The 23055-nt window shown below is 40.8% G+C and overlaps 1 protein-coding gene across 1 annotated transcript in view; it reads right to left on the reverse strand.

Annotated features, from left to right (window-relative positions):
* Positions 1-23055, reverse strand: part of ACSL1 (acyl-CoA synthetase long chain family member 1) — a 42652-nt gene that overhangs the window by 7061 nt on the left and 12536 nt on the right. The window contains exons 3-15 of the mRNA XM_082315555.1: positions 16892-17006; positions 16428-16492; positions 15013-15114; positions 11041-11140; positions 10695-10873; positions 7841-7873; positions 7606-7657; positions 6734-6807; positions 5609-5686; positions 4325-4459; positions 2558-2692; positions 1543-1638; positions 468-540 (exon numbers count right to left, since the gene is read on the reverse strand). Coding sequence (XP_082171681.1) covers positions 468-540; positions 1543-1638; positions 2558-2692; positions 4325-4459; positions 5609-5686; positions 6734-6807; positions 7606-7657; positions 7841-7873; positions 10695-10873; positions 11041-11140; positions 15013-15114; positions 16428-16492; positions 16892-17006 — 1237 coding nt within the window. The remainder of the gene's footprint in view (positions 1-467; positions 541-1542; positions 1639-2557; positions 2693-4324; positions 4460-5608; positions 5687-6733; positions 6808-7605; positions 7658-7840; positions 7874-10694; positions 10874-11040; positions 11141-15012; positions 15115-16427; positions 16493-16891; positions 17007-23055) is intronic.

Here is a 23055-nt window from a genome sequence, read left to right on the forward strand (position 1 = left end):
TTTTCTAATAATCAGAATCCCCACACTATGGACATATTTAAGTAGCAAAAGTCCCACTGTAGTTTCAGTTATCAGTATGATTTCAGTTAGGGAGCTAAAGATGTAACAGCTGACAGAAATGCAGACTGTTCTGACACCAAAAAATGCCATTTAAATTTCCAGCACTGTGTTTATACACAGCAGATTCCTATTCTGTAAAAATTACAAGGGTTGATACTCTGACCTCCCCTCTTCTAAATCCACTTCAACTTACAAGGACAAAACCTAGTACAAGTTTGGATTACTGAACATTCCTAGCTATTTAGTAGCAGAAACTTCAAGGAATCCCTTCAAAACTTTTTCATTTCTCTTGAAGAAAAACAGGATCTTATGCTTTATGATCAGTGTACTGAAGACTAAATAATGTGATCAGGGACCTCTGTAGCATCCTGAAATTTAATAGACAGGCAGACCATTAAACACCATACCTGCTGTCCAGTCGCCAGGCACTGACAGTGAGCATCCAGCTGTGCATTCAGTCTGTCCATAACCTTCATAGAACTAGAATGTGAAACCAGAAAGATTAAAATTCTTAATTTCATTGTAATGAAGAATCTGTATGTTGAAAAGTAGTATTTTGCTTCTTTTTCTAGTTGTTTGAGTTTAGCAAAATCCTCAGCATCTTCTAAAAAGAATATTGCTGAATTAGAGATTTAGCACAATACACAATTTTAAGTGCTAATATTCCACCTTCATTTCCAATATTTACTCGAAGTTTCACTCAATCTCACATGCTATGTGACACCTGTATAGATCAAACCAGAACACAACAGGGGGAGCAAGAGGAAGAAACTAAGAACAGTGGCACTAGCAATGACTTCATTCACGTCACTTAAGGACAGGTTTGTCCAGGATGGCTAGGAATGGAATCCCTATACCCCATCACAGCTCTGATTATTACATACACGACAGGCTTCCCTTTTCTGTGCAGAATGCATTGGTACACCAGCACACTACTGAAGAACTTCAGGAAGTCACAGAAGCCTCATTTTAGAGTGTTTCTGTGTTTTCTATCCTTGAAATTTATTTCAATACATTTGTTCCATCCTGTGTCATTGTTATTCAATTTTTACCTCAAAAAGCATATAGTTTGAAGAGGCTCTGAAGATAAATGCAATGTGTGCAATCTGATTCTCCCCAGTCTCATCTTCAAAGCAACACCACCACAATATCATCACGTTGATTAGATTCTCTACAGTAGTTATGAATACTTCCGTAAGCAAGGCAAGTCCCAGAAACTTAATCCAAGAACAGTAATTACTGCTTACAGCAGCCCCCAAAAATCTTTCCCTTAAGACAGTTCAGCTGGTTACTTCAGTTACAATAAAGACTTTGGGATGAATACAGAAATTTCAGGGGACAGAGAAACTCTGGAAAGGAGTACACACTTGTCTAGTCTCCAAGAAGAATGCCATATAATCAGACTACTAGAAATGCTCTAACATCAAAGCTGGAATGAGGTACTAAAAATCTTTGGTTTAGGATTAAGGCCAGGAAACTCACCTGACAGCCAAGAGCTGCTCTCAGAAAGGTCAGTACACTTGCAGATACAGGTGCTGCTCCTGTGATCATGAGCCTTACTTTTCCTCCCAAACTTGCCTACAACAGACACAAGATACTGTGGACACCAAAAGCATTTTAGAGAAGTTTCCAGAGTCTTTTTCCATCCCACCCTCAGTCGCTGTTCACCTACTGTGCCACCCGCAAGTGTTAGAGATTAAAGTTTAGTCTCCTATTGCAAGCTGTCTTTCTTGCAGTGTTTTTAATCTCATTAATGGCTGGAAGAAACAGTATCTCAAACATACAGTATCTACAAAGACTATGCTGTAGTGTCACTGCAATGCACACTCAGCCAAAAGTCTAAAAGAGCTTAAGTCACGGCCTTACAGCGATGGCTATTTTTAACTGCCTTCTATCAGCTTCTCACGCATACTGAATGCTATAAAAGGCAGCCACAGGGGCATGTTGTACAACCAAGGTTAGGGCCGTAGCAAGTAAGTGCCAGATATAATAGCAGGCATAACTTACTAGTGACCAACAGTGAGACGACAGTAGGGGCTACAGGTGGCACTAAGTCACATTTAGTATTCCTCCTTCAGAATGACGGTGTTTGCTTTCAAAGTGGTAAGAGAAGCACTAGACTGTTTTAGAGAAACCTCCCTAATACAGTTACGTGATATTATTAGAACAAAGGGAATTGAAAAATGCAGTTGGAAATAAGACAGTTGTGTTTTTTATTCTGAGTAGCCAGGTAGTCTTTAATCAGTGATGAAAGCCATACCAGATTATAACCATTCATATGAAATTCAGCAATTGCAAACTGATGCCTACAAACTAGTAAGTAGATAGGATAGTGATGCTTCACACTTCCAGTATTGAAAACACATGCCAAACTGCTGTTCCGTAACACAGTAGGCACATTTGGAGCCCTGTCTCAAAATAATCATGAGCAAATAAATAACATAATAAAAAAGTTCCAATATCCACCATACAAAGACTCCGAGGCTTTCAAGCATACCTGTATTTTACGGAAGACGACTTTATCCCAGAAACTGTTATTTCTAACTATACCACTTCTGAGTTCTGCTTCTTTCCTCTTGGAAGCAAAATCCAGCATCCACCTCTTTAATGAAGTATCTGCCTGTCCAAAAATCTATTAAGAAAAATGATTTGTGGTTAGAAGCCTCACAGGCTACCATTCCCCTTCTTACAGAAACATGTATAGAGACTCTTAACAGTGAAAACCAAATAAATTAAACAACCTTTATTGGTAACCATCTTAATTCTGGTAAGAAATACTTGTGGATTTTGATTTTGGCCTTTTTACCTCAGTTCAAGAGATGTCCACCAAAATTAGCACTTAATTCTTGTTTCCATCCAACTGGGTGATGCTTTTTCAATGTATAGTTTCTTCATTAGAATGTATGAATGAAAGTGGATGTTTTACTTTTCTATTCCAACTTGATCAAAAGCTGAATTAAGTATAATCCTCAGCATATTCTAAAGAGCACACCATCATAGTACGTTAAGTAACACAGGGTTTTCTGAGGAAATGCAGATCCCTTCAGAAATACCAGAGAGATCTGTCTTGCATATATAAACTTGCTTTTTAGATCACTTTTCTAAGGCTCCTTCTGGTTGTTCTCAGCAAGTCAGAGCAGACTCGACAGCAGACCACAGATCAGTATATTCACTTGGAAAGAGACAGATTAGCAGCTCTTCAGCATTAGCTTCCCCACCACCACCCAATTTCCAACTTAACTTCCCATGCTAGGTTACTGCAAGGCTGGGTGAGGTTGAAACAGTGCCATAGAAGTGTGAAATTCTCAAGGCACCAGAGTCAACAAGCAAGATGACATCAGGAAAGAAGAGAGTCCCAAGCTTTGGCTCTGTTTCTCAAATTCCAGTACAGAATGTGTAAGCAGAATGAGGGGCTAAGTTTTAAGCACCACAGGCAGGGCTTAGAATTTCCTTCCCTCCAGATGTACGTGAGTTGCGCTATTTGTTCCTGGGGCCAAACAGAACCTTGTATTACTTGCTGTTCCTCTAGTCTCATGATTAGAGCAGTGTCCTAGCTAAGACAGCATAGACAGATCTGTCATTTCTTTAGCAGTCACAGGACTCCTTGTTGTATCCTTGAACTCCTCTAGCTGTATCCTAAGAGGAGTCAGTCATCCACATGCAAAAAGATGACTTAAAATCTTAAGTTCAAGAAAGAAAGAATCTACTTCTGGATTCCCACCTCAGATTATCCTAGGCAGGCAAGTAGCAAGCACAGGAGAGACTGGGGCTGCTGACACACCCCCTCCCCAGCACTCCAGACTGACTGCTTTATAGTTCTCCCTGGTAGAACATGTTGGCTGTTGTGTAGGAAACTTGCATGTGTCTATGCAAACACAGGCAAACACCTGACCTTGGTTTGTAAATTCCACTCCATGAGTCAGATGCTAAAAGCATGGCATGCAGATGCTAAGCCTCATGTTCGTGTTGTGGACTGGACTTAAATAACTTGCTCAGAGCAAAACAGTAAGTCATTAACCAAGCTAGAGAGAACCAAGTCTCCTAGTCAGGCTTTTCAACACTAGTATTTGCTGCCAGAAAGTGTTTTAATACAACCAATACTACTCCCTGCACTTTCAGCTCTCTTTTAGAGAGAGATACACAAATTCGTTCACATGCCAATTTAACATCCCAGAGCACAACAGTTTCTCCTACCACGTCAGCACAGACTTCATGAAGTCTCTTGAAACCCTGTGCAGGTCTAGACTCATGCCTGTAGACTTACCTTGTCAAACATTCTGTTCAACAGTCTTGGTACTACAGGAAATACAGTTGGCTGCAGTGTTTTTAGGTCATCCATAAGCAGTCTGATATCCCCTTGAAAGAATCCTATCCGAGCTCCGTGGCACAGAACCACACACTGTTAGAAAAAAGTAAAAAAGTCTGAAAACACAGCATGTATAATGTGTTCTAGCTAATATGACAATCCTATGCAGAGCAGACAGTGGACACCTATACTATAACTGGTATCCAGGTTACCAGGAGGAAAAAAGTGCTAAAAGCCTAAGGACACCTGTGCACCTCGGTTAAGCTCTGTTCCCAGTCTTCAGAACACACATGTACAGACATATGCATATATACATTTTTATCTATGTGTATATACACACACACTTTTTTGGTAGAAAGCTCAGGATTCCTAACTGAAATCCCAGGACAATTTCTGGCTCCATGTGCCTTTTCACCCTTGCCAGAGGCTGTTTCCTTACATAAATTGGGACATGACTACCTTCAACATACATATGGGCAATCTCACCTAAGGGAGAGGTGTTAATTCAACTTCAATACATACAGTAAATACCTGTGCCTCTACTGTATATAGGAAGTTTGAGGAAATTGCATCCTTTTGATAATTCATACCACCTAACTATGAGCTTGGAGGTCCTTATTAAGACTGTCAGTATTTAGACAACCTGAGCCCCCTCATCCTCAAAAATGAAGCCCCAGGTTTTGCTATATAGTAAAACAAGCTAGCTATCGGAGAGAACTTCAAACTTTGTCATTAAATGGCATTAAAAGCCATTTTCATTTCCTGGAAGAGAACTCCACTGAAACAAAATCCCTCCCTTTTTAATGAAGTTTCTTTGAAGCAACTGTAAGTTTAACCAACTTAAAATTAGTTTTGTGTAAGCAAGCAGGATGCCACATTATAAAACAAACTTTTTAAGTTTGCAGACTAAAGAATGGCATGGATTTTTAATAGTGCACTGATTACGTTAGAAGGCATTTCTAGGCAGTGTATGTGTGCTAAGGGATTGTCTCATGTTCTAGTAAACCAGTTTCTTATTAACCCTAGCTCTAAGGTTAATGTTTATATTTTGGCATGAAGACCAATTGTCTAGTACTCACTGAATATTGTTTATGGGATATTGTTTTCCTGAACCTTACCTCAGGCTTTTACACACGCGTGCAAGAGTCAAAAAGGAATAGCGTGTATCACTGGGATTCAAGAGACATGCATTCTGTAAGAAAAGCAAGCTTCTCAATAGTTCAGTACAACAAACATGCTTACCTCAACGACTCTCTCAAACATATGAGCCAAGGGCAGGAATGATATCAGAACGTCATCAGAGGAAGGCATAAATGTTTTCTGAAAGTGTTAGTAAAATTAAGTTTAATTCTCATTGATTCTCTATTTTGCCTAAGTTAAACACAACAATGAAATCTAGCGTCTAAACTCTAGAGCACAGCCCTTGCTTCAGTTTTCTTTGCAATGAAGCAGCATTGCCTTTCTTTCATTAAAAAAATTACAGCAATGACTTCTAGCACGAGTAAACACACATTGCAGAAATGGTAATCTTTTGGAGTTGAGTACAGTGACCAGATTATTACAACTTATCGTTCATACAATTATGAATAGAAACAAATTCCGAGAGAAACCACAGAAAGTTCCACTATATACACTGGGAGGGAGGGGGACCAAAATAAGTAGTATGCCTTAGGGGGCTAAAAAACCCTACACACTTGCATCTTAGATGAGAAAGTTTGCTTATCCAATTTACCATAAGGTTGATCGCAAAAGTACCTTACACAATCTAATTGTGAGACCAATTGCTTAATTTAAAAACAATTCCATATGCAGAGTACTTGGCAAAGTAAGTATACAATTGTATTTAACTACATCTGCACGTGTTAGAACTTAGAACCATCTTCTTAGCTAGCCTGCAGCTGAACCTTAGTCTACCCTAAGGTAAAAGTTAACATTGTATCAAGGAAAGACAGTTATGCTTCTTGCTCATTTAGGCAAGGGCTTTAATTATTTTGGGGAGTTAAAATACATTATAGCTTCTCCCGCCCGTAGTAGAAAAGCTTAGCCTCTACACAAACCCTGTGATATAGAGCTTGCACTAATGACGAACACTATAAGCCCATGGCAGAATGTAATGTAGATCCACATCAGGATCTTTATAACATTTTGCTTGGATCAGACCAAATTGTAAATCTGTCAGGTTCTTGACCCTGAAAGAAGCCAGTAAACATTGACTTCTGACCTAGCATGGGCAGCATGCTGTCAAGTTACATTTTCACTTGGATCTTATTAAAAGTTAAGACCAAAGTTAATGAGATTTCAATGTTGGTTCTACTCCTGAGATTCTTCCCTTCATGCAAATCCACAGTGTTAACCTTTGCAGTTTACCTCTGCAGTTTTCACAAAAGCTGAAGCATTGCTGACTATGTTTTGATGAGTGATCATAGCTCCTTTGGGGTCTCCTAAGGAAGAAGCACATCAGGATGCACAGTGAAATTTTTAGATGCTTTAAGTTACCAAGCAGTGGTAAAACCAATCTAATATCTAAGAAGGGACTGATTGACTGAAATGCTACTAATACCTTTCTTTGTATATCAATTAAAAAGGCAGAAAACTTGCTAATACACTTTCAAGAATAGCTGGTAACAGTAAAGTAGTAAGTTTGTGTTGAAGTCCTCAAATTTCATAAGGAGAGCAAATCCTTAAGAAATTGTCATGTTTCTTGGATAAGCTTCTCATTCAAAATTCAACATGTCTGTGAAGATGCAGCTATCAAACCCAGACTAATATCTGTTCTCACATCTGCTTTAAAAATGTAGCTTGTCATTGTACTCTTCCCTTTTGCTCCCTGCCTGTGTTGGATATTAACTGGCAAGTGTCAACCATGTGACATCTAGACAGTAGTCTTACAGCAAGGTTGCACAGAGCTAAGGAACAAGTTTTGCTACTAGAGTACAAAAAAGACTATGGGAGAATTGAAAGTCTGAAGTCTGATGCAGAGTTCTTATTATAACAGAAATACAATTTCTGTTATTTCCAAGCCCAAAAAACGTAACACCTCCACCCCCGAATAATGCAACTCTATATTGATCGAGGGGGGATGGGAGGATGTGGAATCAAAGGGAGCCTCACCATAAAACTTCCCCAGCTACTACTTGCCAAAAAGATGCAGCAGGACAGTCTTGAAAAAAGTAGGAAGGCTTCTGAATTAATTTTGCACATACAGGATAATAAATTCTGTATAATGTAATGAGGTGTACCTGTCGTTCCACTGGTGAAACAGATGACTGCTAGATCTTCTGGCTTTGGAGGCTATGAGAGTTAAGAAAGTAAGTATTAGTATGGTTAAGATAGCAAGGAAAGAGATTTTCTCAGACAAAACATTCAAATACTAGTGTTACTTTTGAGCTATGGGAGATAGGGAGATTTGCTAGTTTGATCTACAGAACGCTATCCAGCTTCAGATTAAGTAACTTGAACTAATTTCATACTTACTATAGGTTTTTGCCTGTGTGCTCTTCCCAGCTCCTACGGAAAGGAAAGAGGAGAGACAGTTTAGACATGAGCACGTGAACTTTTTTGCTTTAAATTTACGAGACAAACATTACCAAACACCATAATATTCCATTATTTAGACTCTCTGTTAAGGCATTTTAACTTCTAGAAAGGTAACAAAGGCTTTAAAGGGTATTTTAAAGATATCTAGAATAACTACCATGTTCTACAAATACAAAAGTGATAACTAATCTGAAACTTACAGGTTTTTTTTTCCAGCTAGTGTACCAGAAGTCACTCACTAGAGAAGCTCGAGGTTAAGCAGTGTTATGACAAGTCACAGCAGGCAATCAATCCTATACCTCATGCAGAAGACATGTGCCACTGACAACCATTGAATAGATGAAGCAAGATTCATCTCAGTAAGCACCTCACACCAACACCACTGCTCGTGAAAAGGAAAGCTGAGTTTCCCCATGAAGCATCGTTGGTGGTTTGTACTCCTTTCATACTGAAGAGCAGAGAGCACAAGATTCTCTCCTCCAGAATCTCTTCGCCTTCCCTCTCCCTCCAAATGATTATTCAGGCCTGACCATTAATGATGCCATAGCTTTTTAGGCAGAAGGGAATGGATACCAAGAAGATCCTTTTATCATCAAGGATACAGTGATTAAGAGGAAAGATTTGAAAGCTCATGTTCAATATCTATGAGCATTAAAGCTTTCAAATCAAGACATTTACTGTCATGCCTATTAAGGCTAGAAACAATACTAGTTTAAGGACTTATGCAAATTAAATTGGACTTTTTGTTAAGTACAGCTTTGGAAGCACCCTTTGAGGGCAGACACATTAACTTCACTATTGCCTTTACATTCCAAGGACACAACAATAGCTCTATGCATTCCTTTACTAGCCCTAGACTTCCTTTAGTATGATGTACCTCTTAGATTACCCAAAGAAGTTTAAGAAAAAGGGGAAGTCCGGAAACATAGTTAACATTCCCATACCTGCAAGTTTGTCCTTTTGAAACAGTGCCATTATGCAAAAGTTTGCCACTACAACAAGCAGCTGCGCGCTCAGAACAGCGTCTGCATTTCAAGTACCACCAGAAGCTCAATACTTCCCTACAGCCTGTTTTGAGTAAGATCTAGTATTTACTGAATATACAACTAAGATCTCCACACATTTCTTTTCATCTCCTCTAACAGAACTCCTCTCTTCCTACTGAAGAGCCATTTATTCACAGCTACTCACCACAGCATACATACAGATACTAAGCATCAGAAACCAAGCTTATAGCATCTGGAAGATACACAGAGGAACTGGTCACATAACCTATTAAGCACAGCGAAGCAATAACCTCAAGCCAGAAATCCAGAAAACAAGTGCTTAAAGCTAGAAATAGTCATTCTATTCTAATCTAAGCTCCTAAATAGTTCATAGTTGCCTTTCAGGAGACACTGAAAGCCTCTACCTCTTAAAAAAAAAAAAAAGATGACAAAACTTATTCCTGCTCACTGAAACACTGTTAGAAATATTTAAGTTTGCCTAACTTCTGGAATTTAGACAAGAGGCTCTTGGAGCACCTATTACTGCATTAATACAAACATCAAGTGTTGCTGCTAAGTACGAGCTACAAAGTACTACTGGATGTCACTACTTAAGCATCTAAACTTCTAACTTAAAGATAACATTCACCCTCTGGTTTTGTTTTTCTGTAGCTAGAAGATCCAGTGGAAAGCATCTTCCTCCGCCAAAAATTGGTGTTAAACTTGAGGAAAGAAGCTGATTTTAGGGTACTAACTTGCATTTGGGCCAAACTTTTTCCAAGTTTAACCCAACCCTTTTGCCAATGAGCTACAGCACTGTGTAAGTCACTTACTCCGCATGATGTTTTTAGCCCCATTTCAACCTGGCAGTCTTGCTAAGACTGGTTAGCAACAATACAGTTAATCATCTTTTAAAAGACATGCTGGCATTTTTGCATCTTTACCAGAAGGTGGCCCTGTTAACATAGCAGTTAAGACTGCTGTGAAAACAAGTTCAGTGAAATGAAGTATTTCACACCAGTTACTGACACCTCACTAGACAAGCACACGTAGAGATACCCAAGTCCTAGTGAGCCAAGTCTTCCCAGAACTCCAGCTGGAACCAGGCTAATCCCGGTTTCATAATCTCACAGTAAAGATATACTTTATGCAGTTTGATCCTGGGACAGAGTTCTCCAAATAATGAGTGAAGTTATAAAATAAACTTGCATAAGAGATCTATGCAGACAAAATAACTACAAGCAAAACAAAGACTTGGACATTAGGTGGCTAAGCAAAATGGTTTCTACTTCCAAAACCTGGAAGTCTCATTCCCTTACATTACTATAAGCTTACCCTGGAACAGTTTACTGCCATTTTCCTCCTCCCCCAAAAAACATTTTGTAGATTCAGTGTACAGCGGAAGATGCCATTTTCCAGAAGACCAAAACCCACACAGGCTCTTTTTGAAATAGGTATTTCTGAAGTATTAGTCACAGTAATAATTATCATGTTACTGCTTCACATGGGCAAGCCTTAACACTCAGATCTGATGTTTGGTCTGGACTATGTTAACAAGCTTTCATTCCATCATCTTGGCATATACACTTTTACATTTTGAGCATTGTGAAATACTATTAGTAAGTTGTTTTCCTTTTATTTTTTTTTAATATTTTTGTGTAAACTTCAAACCAAGAGATAGTTAAGTATTTTGAAACTAATCCACCACATTTTGTTCACAGTCCTAAAACCTGTTCAACAGACACTGTCTTCTTCCTCCACAAGTAAATGGGATGAAAGCAGTAAAGTAGGTTAAGTGTGCTTACCTCTATTTCTCTCATGCTGAAGACTTCCACCCCACACTTTTTGCCACGTTCCACAAGATCCAAGCCAAAAGGCTCCATGATGACAATGGTGTTGAGTATTGGAGCTTCCCCCTTTTCCACACTGGTTAGCAGAAGTTTGGCCTTGTCAGGTTTGTCACAGAAAACCAATGACAAGTCAGCTGATGAAAGAGAACGACATTATCAATATGACAAATTGAGTTTAGGCTAGATCCATACATACTCCAGAACATGGTAATGGAAGACTCTTCTGAAGAAGGCTACAGTTCTGCCCTTGGTCAGCTCTGCCATCATACATTCAGTCACTGAACTACTGAAAGCATCCTACCTTTGTTCACGATGTACGTAATTGCTTCGGTTCCCAGTGTATCATAGAGTGGCACCACCACCATGGAGAATGCATAGCATCCCTGTTCAATGATAACCCACTGCACAAAAAGAAGAAATGCAAGTCACTGTGTGTGTGTCTGTGTATCATAACAGACCTGCAAGAAAGACTCATATTTGGATTCTAACAAGGAAGTTAACAGGACAGAGCTCATTTGGACAAGTCTTTCTAAAAAATAAGTGGCAGTTTGTATCATTTGTTTACTTTGAAAACCTACTACATTTTTATCTGTAGAAGTAGGAAAGAAAAAACAAACAATAAGGAGCTATGGGAAAGAATCCAATCCAATAAAATTCAACTCTGCCCCTAACAATAATTTTAAGTACTTTTGAAAAACAGTTAACATTAACTGTCTCCTTAGTTTACCTATTAACAGAGAAAAACTTTGAATAAGAGTACAATATTTTTTCTTGGTTTTAGGTTACTGAGGTAACCAAAGCCTTCAATATTCCATATTACCATGATATATGAATCAGTGAAGGACTTGCTCGTATGTGTCAAGACATTAAATTTATATACACACAGTATTCTTACCTTTACATTATCTGCATCTCATTTGGTGGCCAGACATGCAACATACGCAGTTAAACTAGAAGTCCTTTGGAAAGCCAGCCCCAGAAAATTTTTCAGCATTTCTCAAGACTAACTATTCTTCTTTAGAGGAATCTAATCTGAAGACTTCTATTAAAAATGCAATTACACCCCTGCAAGCTGCAGTAAGGAGAATTTGCCTGCTAACAAGTGCAGTACTCAATGAACATAGTGGATATTGCAGCCTTAGTGTGCGTGATGCAAGCTGGCAATGCTTTACAGCAAGCCTGATTTCATCCAAAGTACCATCAAGGTAAAACAGTCATCCAATTCTTCTTCCAGACAGTAGCTATTGGGTATAGTTTGTGAACAACTAGCTACACCAAAATACAGGGTAGCATGCAACTCCTGAAGTGGGAGCCTCCAGACACATGAAGAGGCCAGTGGAACTGGAACAGTTCCGTTTTCCCCATCAAAGAGTGACAAAAATTCTCAGACACAGTACCTTTAGCCAGTTCCAGTCACAGGAACAACACAACATGCATCTTTGAAAGTTATCAGAACTTACAATTCAACAAGGATTGCATTAACAAGGGTGCTTGTTTCCCTTCCCCACCCCCAAACTTTGTCACACTTTCCAGTGTTTTTGCAGGACACTGGCCAGCTACCTCACCCCTGTATGACGACAAGTTTCAACATCATTCAGCTGGTTATTCCACATAATATCTAATGTAGAGGCTATGTTAACAAAGTTGCTAAATCTCAGTTTTACAAACTGTTTATTATTGGCAAGTTTCCTAAAGTAAGTTCTCAGACTGAGACAGCCTTAAACGCAGGGCATTTTTCTGAAAGCATTTACGCAATAGGCAGGTTGTACACCTCTTGTCCAAAGACTTCTTATAAAACTAGTATAAGGCCAGCTGACAGGTAACTAGACTTTCATGCAGACATTAGACATACTGTTAAGTCTAAGCAGGCCCACCTATACCAGCCATGAAACAGTCCACTGAGTAGTTCCTCCCAGATAGCATCCGCCTGTACATGTAACAAGGGGCAGCCGTATTGCTGTTCCGCAGCCTGAAGTTTAGTAGTTATTTTAATAGGGTGGTGGTCTACTACAGTAGACTTCAGAAGCTGCACACAGTGATAAAAGTTCCCTGTTGCAGCCTCCAACAACTCTTGCATGCCATCATTCTCAATACAACAACCAGCATCTTTATTTTCTGGGCAAGACTTGTTCTTCCATTTTAAATACTCTTAACTTTAGAAGCTAAATACAAATATCAAACCTTGACACCTGAGTTCTCTTGAAGCCCAAGCAAGCAACTAATAATGAATACAGACAGCAGTCAAAGTTTCAATTTGTTTTCTGACATCACTCTGATCTTCTACTAAGGGACACTGTATATTTCACTGTCCTGTTTTCTCAATCCAAAACACAACCTCCTTGCTTGCAGAAGAGATCATCTGTTTTCCAGTTACTCAGAGAAAGTAATATTTTTATTTATAAATCCAAGTTTGGTTTTTTTGGTGAACATTTAAGCAAGTAACCTGCTAGGATTTTCCCCGTTAGGGGATTTCCCCAGCAGTTGTTCCCTGAACTGACAAATGTGACTCATTTCACACAAAAAACTTCACATAATCTCCTGTCTGGATTAGTGATTATGTTGGGGATGTCACAACACCCATCCAGCAGTTTTCAGCAGGGAAAATACCAGATTTAAAATTGCTGGTTTAAACAAGTCTTTCCAGCTCATTCCTGACCCAACTCAAAGCCTGATGGAGCAATGCAACTCAAGCACATTTTGTCTCTGTGATCTAAGAGCAGACCACACCACCGTGCTCTCCTTCAGAAAATCCACTGACCCAGCAGTCAAAGACTTCGCACCCAAAGGTCTATAAAGAAACAGTTCAAACCAGCACAACGCTAACATCTAGCTCCCTTTTTTACTTCTGCTTCATAATGTTCTAAGCACAGGAGACTGAACTGAAGAGTCTCTAACACCATGTCATTTAACAGCTTCCTAGCTGGAGACATCCCAGCTTTTTTTATTACAGAAATAAAACTGTAGCTGTTAGAACTGGAATTCTAGCAGGAAAATCTAAACAGCAAACTATTGCAGATTTAAAAGTCTAGAAAAATGTTAGGTTTTTTTCCTCCATCTGTACAAGGCTAGAATTAGGGTTTTTTTCTTTGTGGTGTGGGTTGGAGAGGAGAAAGGAGGTCAAGGTCACTTGTCACACAGCTTGCATTTTAATGGCAGCAGGGAAGGCTCAGTGACAAACTGAAATCAGAAGAGATCCAACAGCAAGCTGTTGTCCAGCATGACCGAGACACTGATACAACTTCTAACCCTGTCAACACTGCAGATGGCTCCAGATAATGGCATCCAGCTGGGAGTGTTTAATCAAGAGGGACAGCACATTTTTGACAAAACTTAAGAACGAGTCTCCTGTCTTAATATAGGTTTGGATTGAACTACCTTAATGCAGCAAGTACCAGCTCAAGCTACTAAGCATATAAACATAGGTTAGAGAAATTCACTCCTATTAAATAGATTTAATAAATAAGTCTAGAGAATAAATATTTATGAATATTTCATAATATTTTTAGAAACAGCAGTCTAGAACCACTTCTGGGGTAAAATGGGTAGACACTAGCTAATCAATCTAAATGTCCCTATAGTTGTCTCAGGTTCATAACATCATTTTGCTTTGTCAGGTGATCTTCTTTAATCATGTCACTTCCTTTAGTCTTTCTGCTCCCTTATTAAACTGCAATTAATTTTCAATTTTTGCCTTCATCAGCAGTTCTCCCTCCCAGAATCTTTGTGCCCCAGGGCCTCTGCCAGAGACAGAACTATCACCTTTATCCATCTTCTATTTGTCCAAATATTTAATCACTAAGTGTTTCTTTGGGTTTTGAAAGGTTTAAACACCTCTTTGACTTCCAACCACTTTCAATTACCTTGTACACCAATGTCACTTTTTAAGAGAAAGCAAATGGTGATTACGTTCACTAAGTACCACATTAGCTTCCCATTAAACAGCCCTCCTCTAAACTGGAAAGAGGAGAGAATGAGTTAAGGTCTTCTGGATTCCCTGATTCTCTTCCTGCTCTCCAGCCTTCTGCATTCAACTCTGGGAGCAAAAAACACAATATAAGACACTAACAGTTGTGTCAGTTATCAGTTTTGGTTCTTAGCTAAAGATGCCATGTCTATGGCTTGTGGGTCTACAGTATCAGCCTCTAGCCTTTTCCCAGCACCAAATGGACTCTTAGTAGGAAAGCTCAGTACACTGCCAAAAAGCAACAGATATAGGAGTAGGACAATTCAATAACAGCTAGACAATCAATACACACACTGTCAATTAAATTACCTCAGGTCTGTTTTGTGAAAAGATTCCTATATATTGAGCACGAGATGGTTTGAAGCCTCGGTGAAGTAATGCAGAGCCCACACACTCAGCTCTGTCTAAAACCTAGAGGGGCAAAAAAGAGAGAGAGAGAGAAGAAAAAAATTGAGAGCAAGCTCATCAGTATACACCCCTCAACATTACTGAACCTTAAGTCTTACAAAAAGGCAGCCAGTAACTGGTAGGAAGTAGACAGAAGTTTTCTAGGCTATTTTGGATGTCCTGTGACTTTGATAACCTAAACATTGCAGTGCCATTACACTGCACTGATTGTAGATACTACACTTGCATTCAATATGCAGCAGCAGAGACACTTAATCCAGTTGGACTTGAAAGTGTTAAGTGTAAGTTCAAATGTTAAGCTCACATACGTAGAAAAGGCTGGCTATTTTGTTGTATCTGTATTAAACCCCAGAAGTGACCCTGGAATTTTTCAACATTATATTTCTGCTCAATCACAAGCATTATATGTGCTATCCTTCTGCTTCATTCAGTGGCTATGGGAATAGCGCTTCTCCCTTCAAAAAGCGGGAGAATAATGAGGCAAAACCCAGCTAGTTCTATAAACGAAGCCTGGGAAGGCAACTTTCCAAATTCTTTCCATATAGCACATGACCTGAATCCATGTTAGTCACATGACTCAGAAAAGCTTTATTAAGGAGAGGTTGCACCTAACAGTGCCTAGCAAAATCACCTTGGAGAAAGTGAGGTCCGCTACATACAAAAGGTGTTTAGTGACCTTAACAGTATGCAATAGGCAAGGTTTATGCAAATTCGAAGACAATAACTGATTAAATCAGGAACGAGCTAAAAGTGCACAGCTGTTAAAGATTTACATAAAGATATTTTTAGCAATCATGAAGGAGCATGCTACTAGTTAGAAGCCTATCTGTTAACACTCTACACAACCATCATTCAGCACTATGGAGACAAGTTGTCAGGAAGCACAAGTAACATCTATAGATAGGACTTTTCCTAGTGTAAAGTGAGCCTCTCGGAAGCAAGCACCTAAAGTAGTAGCAGTCTGAGTCCCTGAATACTACTTCAAAGCTGCAGCCCTTCAGAGGCAGTGTCCAAGTTCTAAACAATTCAGCAATGAGATGCTAAAAGCTGCCAAGATAACCCCCCAAAAAAATCTGAAATAAAACTGTATCACAAGTATCTCCTGCACTTACTTCATTTCTTTTCTACCCCTTGCACATATTTGAGGCTGTTCCTTTAAGATACTCTAATAGGAACAATAACCTTTCTGCAATATTCTGCTACTACTTTAAAACATCTATAAATAATTAAGATTTGTTCTGTCACATTACTGGATGTTGTATCAATGGTCTGAGCAAGCAAAAGCAGGTCTAGCACTAATTAGAAAGACTACTTACCTCTTTATAGGAGATCCACTCATACGGCTGGTTTGGTTTTCTAACACCTAGACATGGACCGTTATCTAAAAAAAATGATAATCAAAAGTTACTCAAAATTTAACCTCTGATTCCTCTGTCCTGACATCACACTAACTACACCCTCTGTGTTAAGCCTCTAGATTCTTTGCAGACACCTTCAGAAGACAAACCTTTTATTTTAGAGGGGGCACAGGGAGGCAAACTGGGGAAGGACAGAGAGGCAACAGAGGTTCGTTTAGGCTAAGGAACACAGCACTGACTTTATTCACACAACTCTGCTTCACAAGAGGTCACAGTTAAATTTGCCTTCAAGAAAGCTCACATCCAGTATTTTTATCACGTTGCTAGGTAGACATCCCCTACCCCCAACTGCCTTTCTAAAGAGCCCAGACCTTTAGTTCTTGACATATTGTTCAAAAAATTATCTTTAATTTTAGACTTACTTGATACTTGCACACCCCTTTGGAAGAGATCATAAACTGTTCTCACATCGTCGTAGTAGTAAGTCAACAGTTCATCGCTGTTAAGAATAGAGGACCTTCGAGCATGCTCACCACCCTAAGAAAATCAATTAGAAAGATTAGACACACTTTTTGGTTATAAATGAATGGGAATTTCCTGAAGGAATAAAAACACCTCATCCATTAAGTTTCATTATGAGCCATGGCAAATTCTGCTTGAGAGGACTTCAGTTCTTTTCACCATCAGGGGAGAGATCTGCAAGGTTTCCCAGGACACTGCTTAAAGAGTCAGACTGCTCCCTGTATTACTAAAAAAACCTGTCAGGCAAAACCTTATTCCTCAGCTACCTAGGATAGCACAGAACAAATGAGAAGCACAAAATGCCCTTTGACACTCCTTACTAGACACAGGGTTTTTCTTAAGAGATGTTTTAATCTATTGTTGCAGTATATAGCATAATTAATTTCATCAAGCTTTCTAAATCACTGCAGCCTCAGAGCTCTCTAGATGCAGTATTAATGCTGAGATCCTAATTTACTTTTCTAATTAAGATTACAAAACATAATCACACTTCAAACTGTGGTTTCAAAACCTAAAAGATTTTAAGGGTGGTCAACAACACCCTAAAACTGTTCTCATAAGTAAAATACTCTGTACCAGATAAAAATGGAGTCCTTTAATCCAAGTTAAAGTTCCATCTTACAAAAAAAGGTTTCTTCCTGATATAGTTAGAGGCAATCAAGACAATACCACCTTGAGGATTAAAATCACCATTTTTCAGCAGGTGAGCATTTACATCGGCTACAATTGGAAGTCAATACAAGAATGTAATAGCTCATAGTTTTAACATAGCCTTTTTAGAGTGACTGATTAAATAATCTCATTTTATATCAGTCAAGTTTCACAGATTGCAGTTATGCAAGTACTACTGGGCCACATTTTTTAGTCCTGCTATGACAACAGGCACCTACAAGCAAGTTCTTCGCAGGAAGAGCCTAGCTGGTTAAACAGAGGGTCTCAGGTAAACATCACCTCAGATTCTGTCTCTATCAGTGGTTGTAGTCAACTCCTGGCTCTTTCACAACATCAAATCCTGGACTAACTCAATCTGTGCCTCAATTGTGCCATCATCCACAATGTCAAAAACCTGCATATGCAGGTATTCATATGCAATCATAGGCTCTTCCTGGCCATTGGTTTATTTTCCTGTTTTCAAAGTACCTTGGAAGATCAGAGAGCAGCTGTTCATGTATAAGATAAACACAGGTTTATCTGCAGAAGATGTCATATTGCCCATGTCCACAGAAAGGAGCTAGCACATTAAAGGCACAGAGAGGAAAAAATATTTTAACACTAAAACAAGTCTAACTGGTTTTAGCAAAACGCTATGCGTAATGCAGGGCTTGCCACTCCTTTGACAGTAAGCAGAAACATACACTGTGAACATGACCCAGAACAAGTTAATGACTGGCTTACCTCTAAAAATTCATAACATTAGAAATTCAAGAGCATACTTGCACTCAGACCAACATCTACTCTATCGGGAAATAAAAAGATCACTAGTACATGTCTCTGCCTGGAAAGAAAAGCAAGACTGCTTGCTTTATTGTGCTGTTTCACACATCTTGGATAACCAAGGTCAGCTTCTAGACTTTCCCAGTTTTACCACCTCTGGAGCTAAACTGAGGAAGATCACACAATGTAGTTTGTAACCACCGTCATAGGTAATGTCGATAAGTACAATGCATCAGTACCACGTTTGAAGTGCTACAATTCCTGTGTCAGGTGAATATCCTAAGCCATTCCTTGGCAACAGTCAAGAAATATTTGTTTTCTCCTCATCTGAGCTACTACTGTTTTGTTTACATGCCCTATTACTCAGCACCACAAAACCAGTTTTTGCAGGGCCTGAGGCACTAACCAAATTTGAGGATGAGCCTTATCAGATAGACAGCACACTGCTTAGATACAAGACTAACTGCACTGTCCTTCTGAAAAAAACAAATTCTGTAACAGACTACTATTAAAAAACCCATCAGTTCCCATGATTTTTCAGTAAAGGGAAACATAACTAACTTATGATTTGCTTACTTTATTCTTTTTCCCCAGAGTAAAGTGAAATTAACTGAACTTTCAACAGCCCTAGAGTTTTACTGAAAAACACCCAGTTCCTTGTGCTAAGGCCATCAGGAGTTCAATATTATTCTTCAGAGATGCAGTGAAATACACCTGGATATGCTGAAGATCATTTAGACCTTACCTTATACTCCCAGTTTCATCTCATCTACCAGGAAATATTATGGTATTAGTCTATGCTTTGCCTGAAAATAGTACTTCTTGCTACTCTAAGAGCCTGTCCAAAGGGTCCTTATCCAAAATATTTGTGCAACATTCAGGAAAGTTCTGTTCACAGCAAACTGTTGGAAAAATCACTGGTCATTACAGCCATCAGACATCTGAATCTCAGGACTGGAATGTCTGGCTGATTTCACACAAGTTATTTGTATGGGATCAAACACAGAATCATGTAATAGTTCAAGTTGGAAAAGACCTTTAAGATCATCAAGTTCAACCATTAACGTACCACTGCCAAGTCCACCACTAAACCATGTCCCTAAGCACCACATCTACCCATCTTTTAAATACCTCCAGGGATGGGGACTCCACCACTTCCCTGGGCAGCCTGTTCCAGTGCCTGACTGCCCTCTCGGTGAAAAAAGTTTTCCTCATATCCAACCTAAACCTCCCCTGGTTCAACTTGCAGCCATTTCCTCTAGTCCTATCACTTGTTACTTGGGAGAAGAGACCGACCCCCACCTCGCTACAACCTCCTTTCAGGCAGTTGCAGAGAGCAATAAGGTCTCCCCTCAGCCTCCTCTTCTCCAGGCTAAACAACCCCAGCTCCCCTCAGCCGCTCCTCCTAAGACTTGTGCTCTAGACCCTTCACCAGCTTCGTTGCCCTTCTCTGGACACACTCCAGCACCTCAATGTCCTTCTTGTAGCGAGGGGCCCAACACTGAACACAGTACTCGAGGTGCAGCCTCACCAGTGCCAAGTACAGGGGGACAATCGCTTCCCTAGTCCTGCTGGCCACACTATTCCTGATACAAGCCAGGATGCTGTTGGCCTTATTGGCCACCTGGGCACACTGCTGGCCCATATTCAGCCAGCTGTTGACCAACACCCCCAGGTCCTTTTCTGCCAGGCAGCTCTCCAGCCACTCTTCCCCCAGCCTGTAGCGTTGCATGGGGTTGTTGTGACCCAAGTGCAGGACCCGGCACTTGGCCTTGTTGAACCTCATACAAATGGCCTCAGCCCATCGATCCAGCCTGTCCAGATCCCTCTGTAGAGCCTTCCTACCCTCCAGCAGACCAACACTCCTGCCCAGCTTGGTGCCATCTGCAAACTTACTGAGGGTGCACTCGACCCCCTTGTCCAGATTGTTGATCAAGATACTAAACAGAAGTGGCCCCAATACCGAGCCCTGGGGAACACCCCTTGTGACTGGCCACCAACTGGATTTAACTCCATTCACCATAACCCTTTGGGTTCAGCCATCCAGCCAGTTTTTTACCCAATGAAGAGTACACTTGTCCAAGCCATGAACAGCCAGCTTCTCCAGGAGAATGCTGTGGGAAATGGTGTCAAAGGCTTTCCTTAAGTGCAGGTAGACAACATCCACAGCCATTCCCTCACCCACTAAGCGGGTCACCTTGTCCTAGAAGGAGATCAGGTTAGTCAAGCAGGACCTGCCCTTCATGAACCCCCGCTGACTGGGCCTGATCCCCTGGTTGTCCTGTACGTACCACATGATGGCACTCAAGATGATCTGCTCCATTAACCTTCCCCAGCACTGAGGTCAGGCTGACAGGCCTGTAGTTCCCTGGATCCTCCTTCCGGCCCTTCTTGTAGATGGGCATCACATTTGCTAACCTCCAGTCCACTGGGACCTCCCCAGTTAGCCAGGACTGCTGATAGATGATGGAAAGTGCCTTGGTGAGTACTTCTACCAGCTCCCTCAGTACCCTTGGTTGGATCCCATCCGGCCCCATAGACTTGTGTGCGTCTACATGGTGCAGCAGGTCTCTAACCATTTCCCCTTGGATTATGGGGGCTTTGTTCTGCTTCCTATCCCTGTCTTCCAGCTCAGGGAGCTGGGTACCCTGAAAAAAACCTGGTCTGACTATTGAAGACTGAGGCAAAGAGGGCACTAAGTACCTCGGCCTTTTCCTTGTCCTCTTCACTATGCTTCCCCCTGCATCCAAGAAAGGATGGAGATTCTCCTTAGCTCTCCTTCTGTTGCTAATGTATTTACAGATACATTTTTTGTTGTCTTTTACAGCAGTAGCCAGACTAAGTTCCAGCTGGGCTTTGGCCCTTCTAATCTTCTCCCTGCATAACCTCACAACATCCTTGTAGTCCTCCAGAGTTGCCTGCCCCTGCTTCCAAAGGTTGTCAACTCTCGTTTTCCTCTCTCCCCCCCCACCCCCCCGAGTTCCAGCCAAGCTCTCTGTTCAGCCAGGCCGGTCTTCTCCCCTGCCGGCTCATCTTTCAGCACATGGGGACAGCCTGCTCCTGCGTCTTCAAGCTTTCCTTCTTCAAGCATGTCCAGCGTTCCTGGACAACTTTGCCCTTCAGGACTGCCTCCCAAGGGACTCTGTCAACCAGGCTCCTAAACAGGCCAAAGTCTGCCCTCTGAAAGTCCAAGGTAGCAGTTCTACTGACCCCCCCCCTCCTTACCTCTCCACAAATCAAAAACTCTGTCATTTCATGATCGCTATGCCTAAGACAGTCTGCAACCCTCACATCACCCACCAGTCCTTCTCTGTTCACAAACAAACAGGTCCAGCGGGGCGCCTTCCCTGGTTGGCTCCCTCACCAGCTGTGTCAGGCAGTTACCTTCCCCATGCTCCAGGAACTTCCTAGACTGTTTCCTCTCTGCTGTATTGTATTTCCAGCAGGCATCTGGTAAGACTTCTGTGAGACTTCTCCCAGCTGCTTATAGAATACTTCGTCTGCCTCTTCATCCTGGTTGGGTGGTCCATAACAGACTCCCACCATGAATTCTGCCTTGTTGGCCTTCCCCCTGATTCTTACCCATAAACGCTCGACCCTATTATCACCATCGTTAAGCTCTACATAATCAAAATACTCCCTAACATACAAGGCTACCCCACTGCCTCTCCCTTCTTAAGGGTTTATAGCCATCCATTGCAGCACTCCAGTTGTGGGAGTCATCCCATGATGTTTCTGTGATGGCAACTATATCATGTTTTTCCTGCTGCACAGTGGCTTCCAGCTCCTCCTGTTTGTCACCCATGCTGCGTGCATTGGCATAGATGCACTTCAGTTGGGCTACTGCTCCTGCCACCTTTTTGGGGGGAGAAACCCCAATTCCTACATGACCGTTTTCAAGCACTTCCATGGTTTCTAACACATCCATAGCCCTTGCGTCTTTGCTGCTGCATGGATCTCCATCCCCTACCTCCACTGAGGCAGCAGACCAAAGGACCTCGCTAGCACACCATCCCTCAAACAGTGGTGTGCCACCCCCAGGCTTATTTCTAGCAAGCCTGGTTTTACCCCTTTCCCCCTTCAAATCTAGTTTAAAGCTCTTTCAGTGAGCCCTGCTAACTCCTGTCCAAGGATCCTTTTCCCCCTTTGAGACAGGTGTACCCTGTGCTATTAGTACTCCCGTACTAACAGGGAGACAAGCACACATCTCAAGTGATTCCTGAAAGACAAGGCAAGCTAGAGTTCTGGTAGCGTATCAGGAGACTGTAAGTAAGTTTAAGTTTTCATTAGTTGAATACCTCTGTCCACATTTTAATCTTTTTTTAAGGGAAGAAAAAAGCCGGAGTCACAAATCCAAAAATCTTACTACTAGAAAATACTGACATCCTACTGTTTATTTATATGCTATCCTTCTACATGCTTTAGCAGAACTTGAGCCAAATAGAAGTATTTGGGTTTTTAAAGCAAGATTTAATGTATTTGACAGCCATATACCTGCACTCGAAGCCAAAGTTGTTCAGCTATCAGCCACCAATGGAAAGAGCAATCTAAAAGCAGACAGATCCAGATGTGCCTACAATTACAGACATTAAGGGTACAGAAGCTTTGCAAAACACAGGACTAACGCCCT

Source organism: Platalea leucorodia (genome assembly GCF_965183815.1).
Source record: "Platalea leucorodia genome assembly, chromosome: 6".
Taxonomy (NCBI): Eukaryota; Metazoa; Chordata; class Aves; order Pelecaniformes; family Threskiornithidae; genus Platalea; species Platalea leucorodia.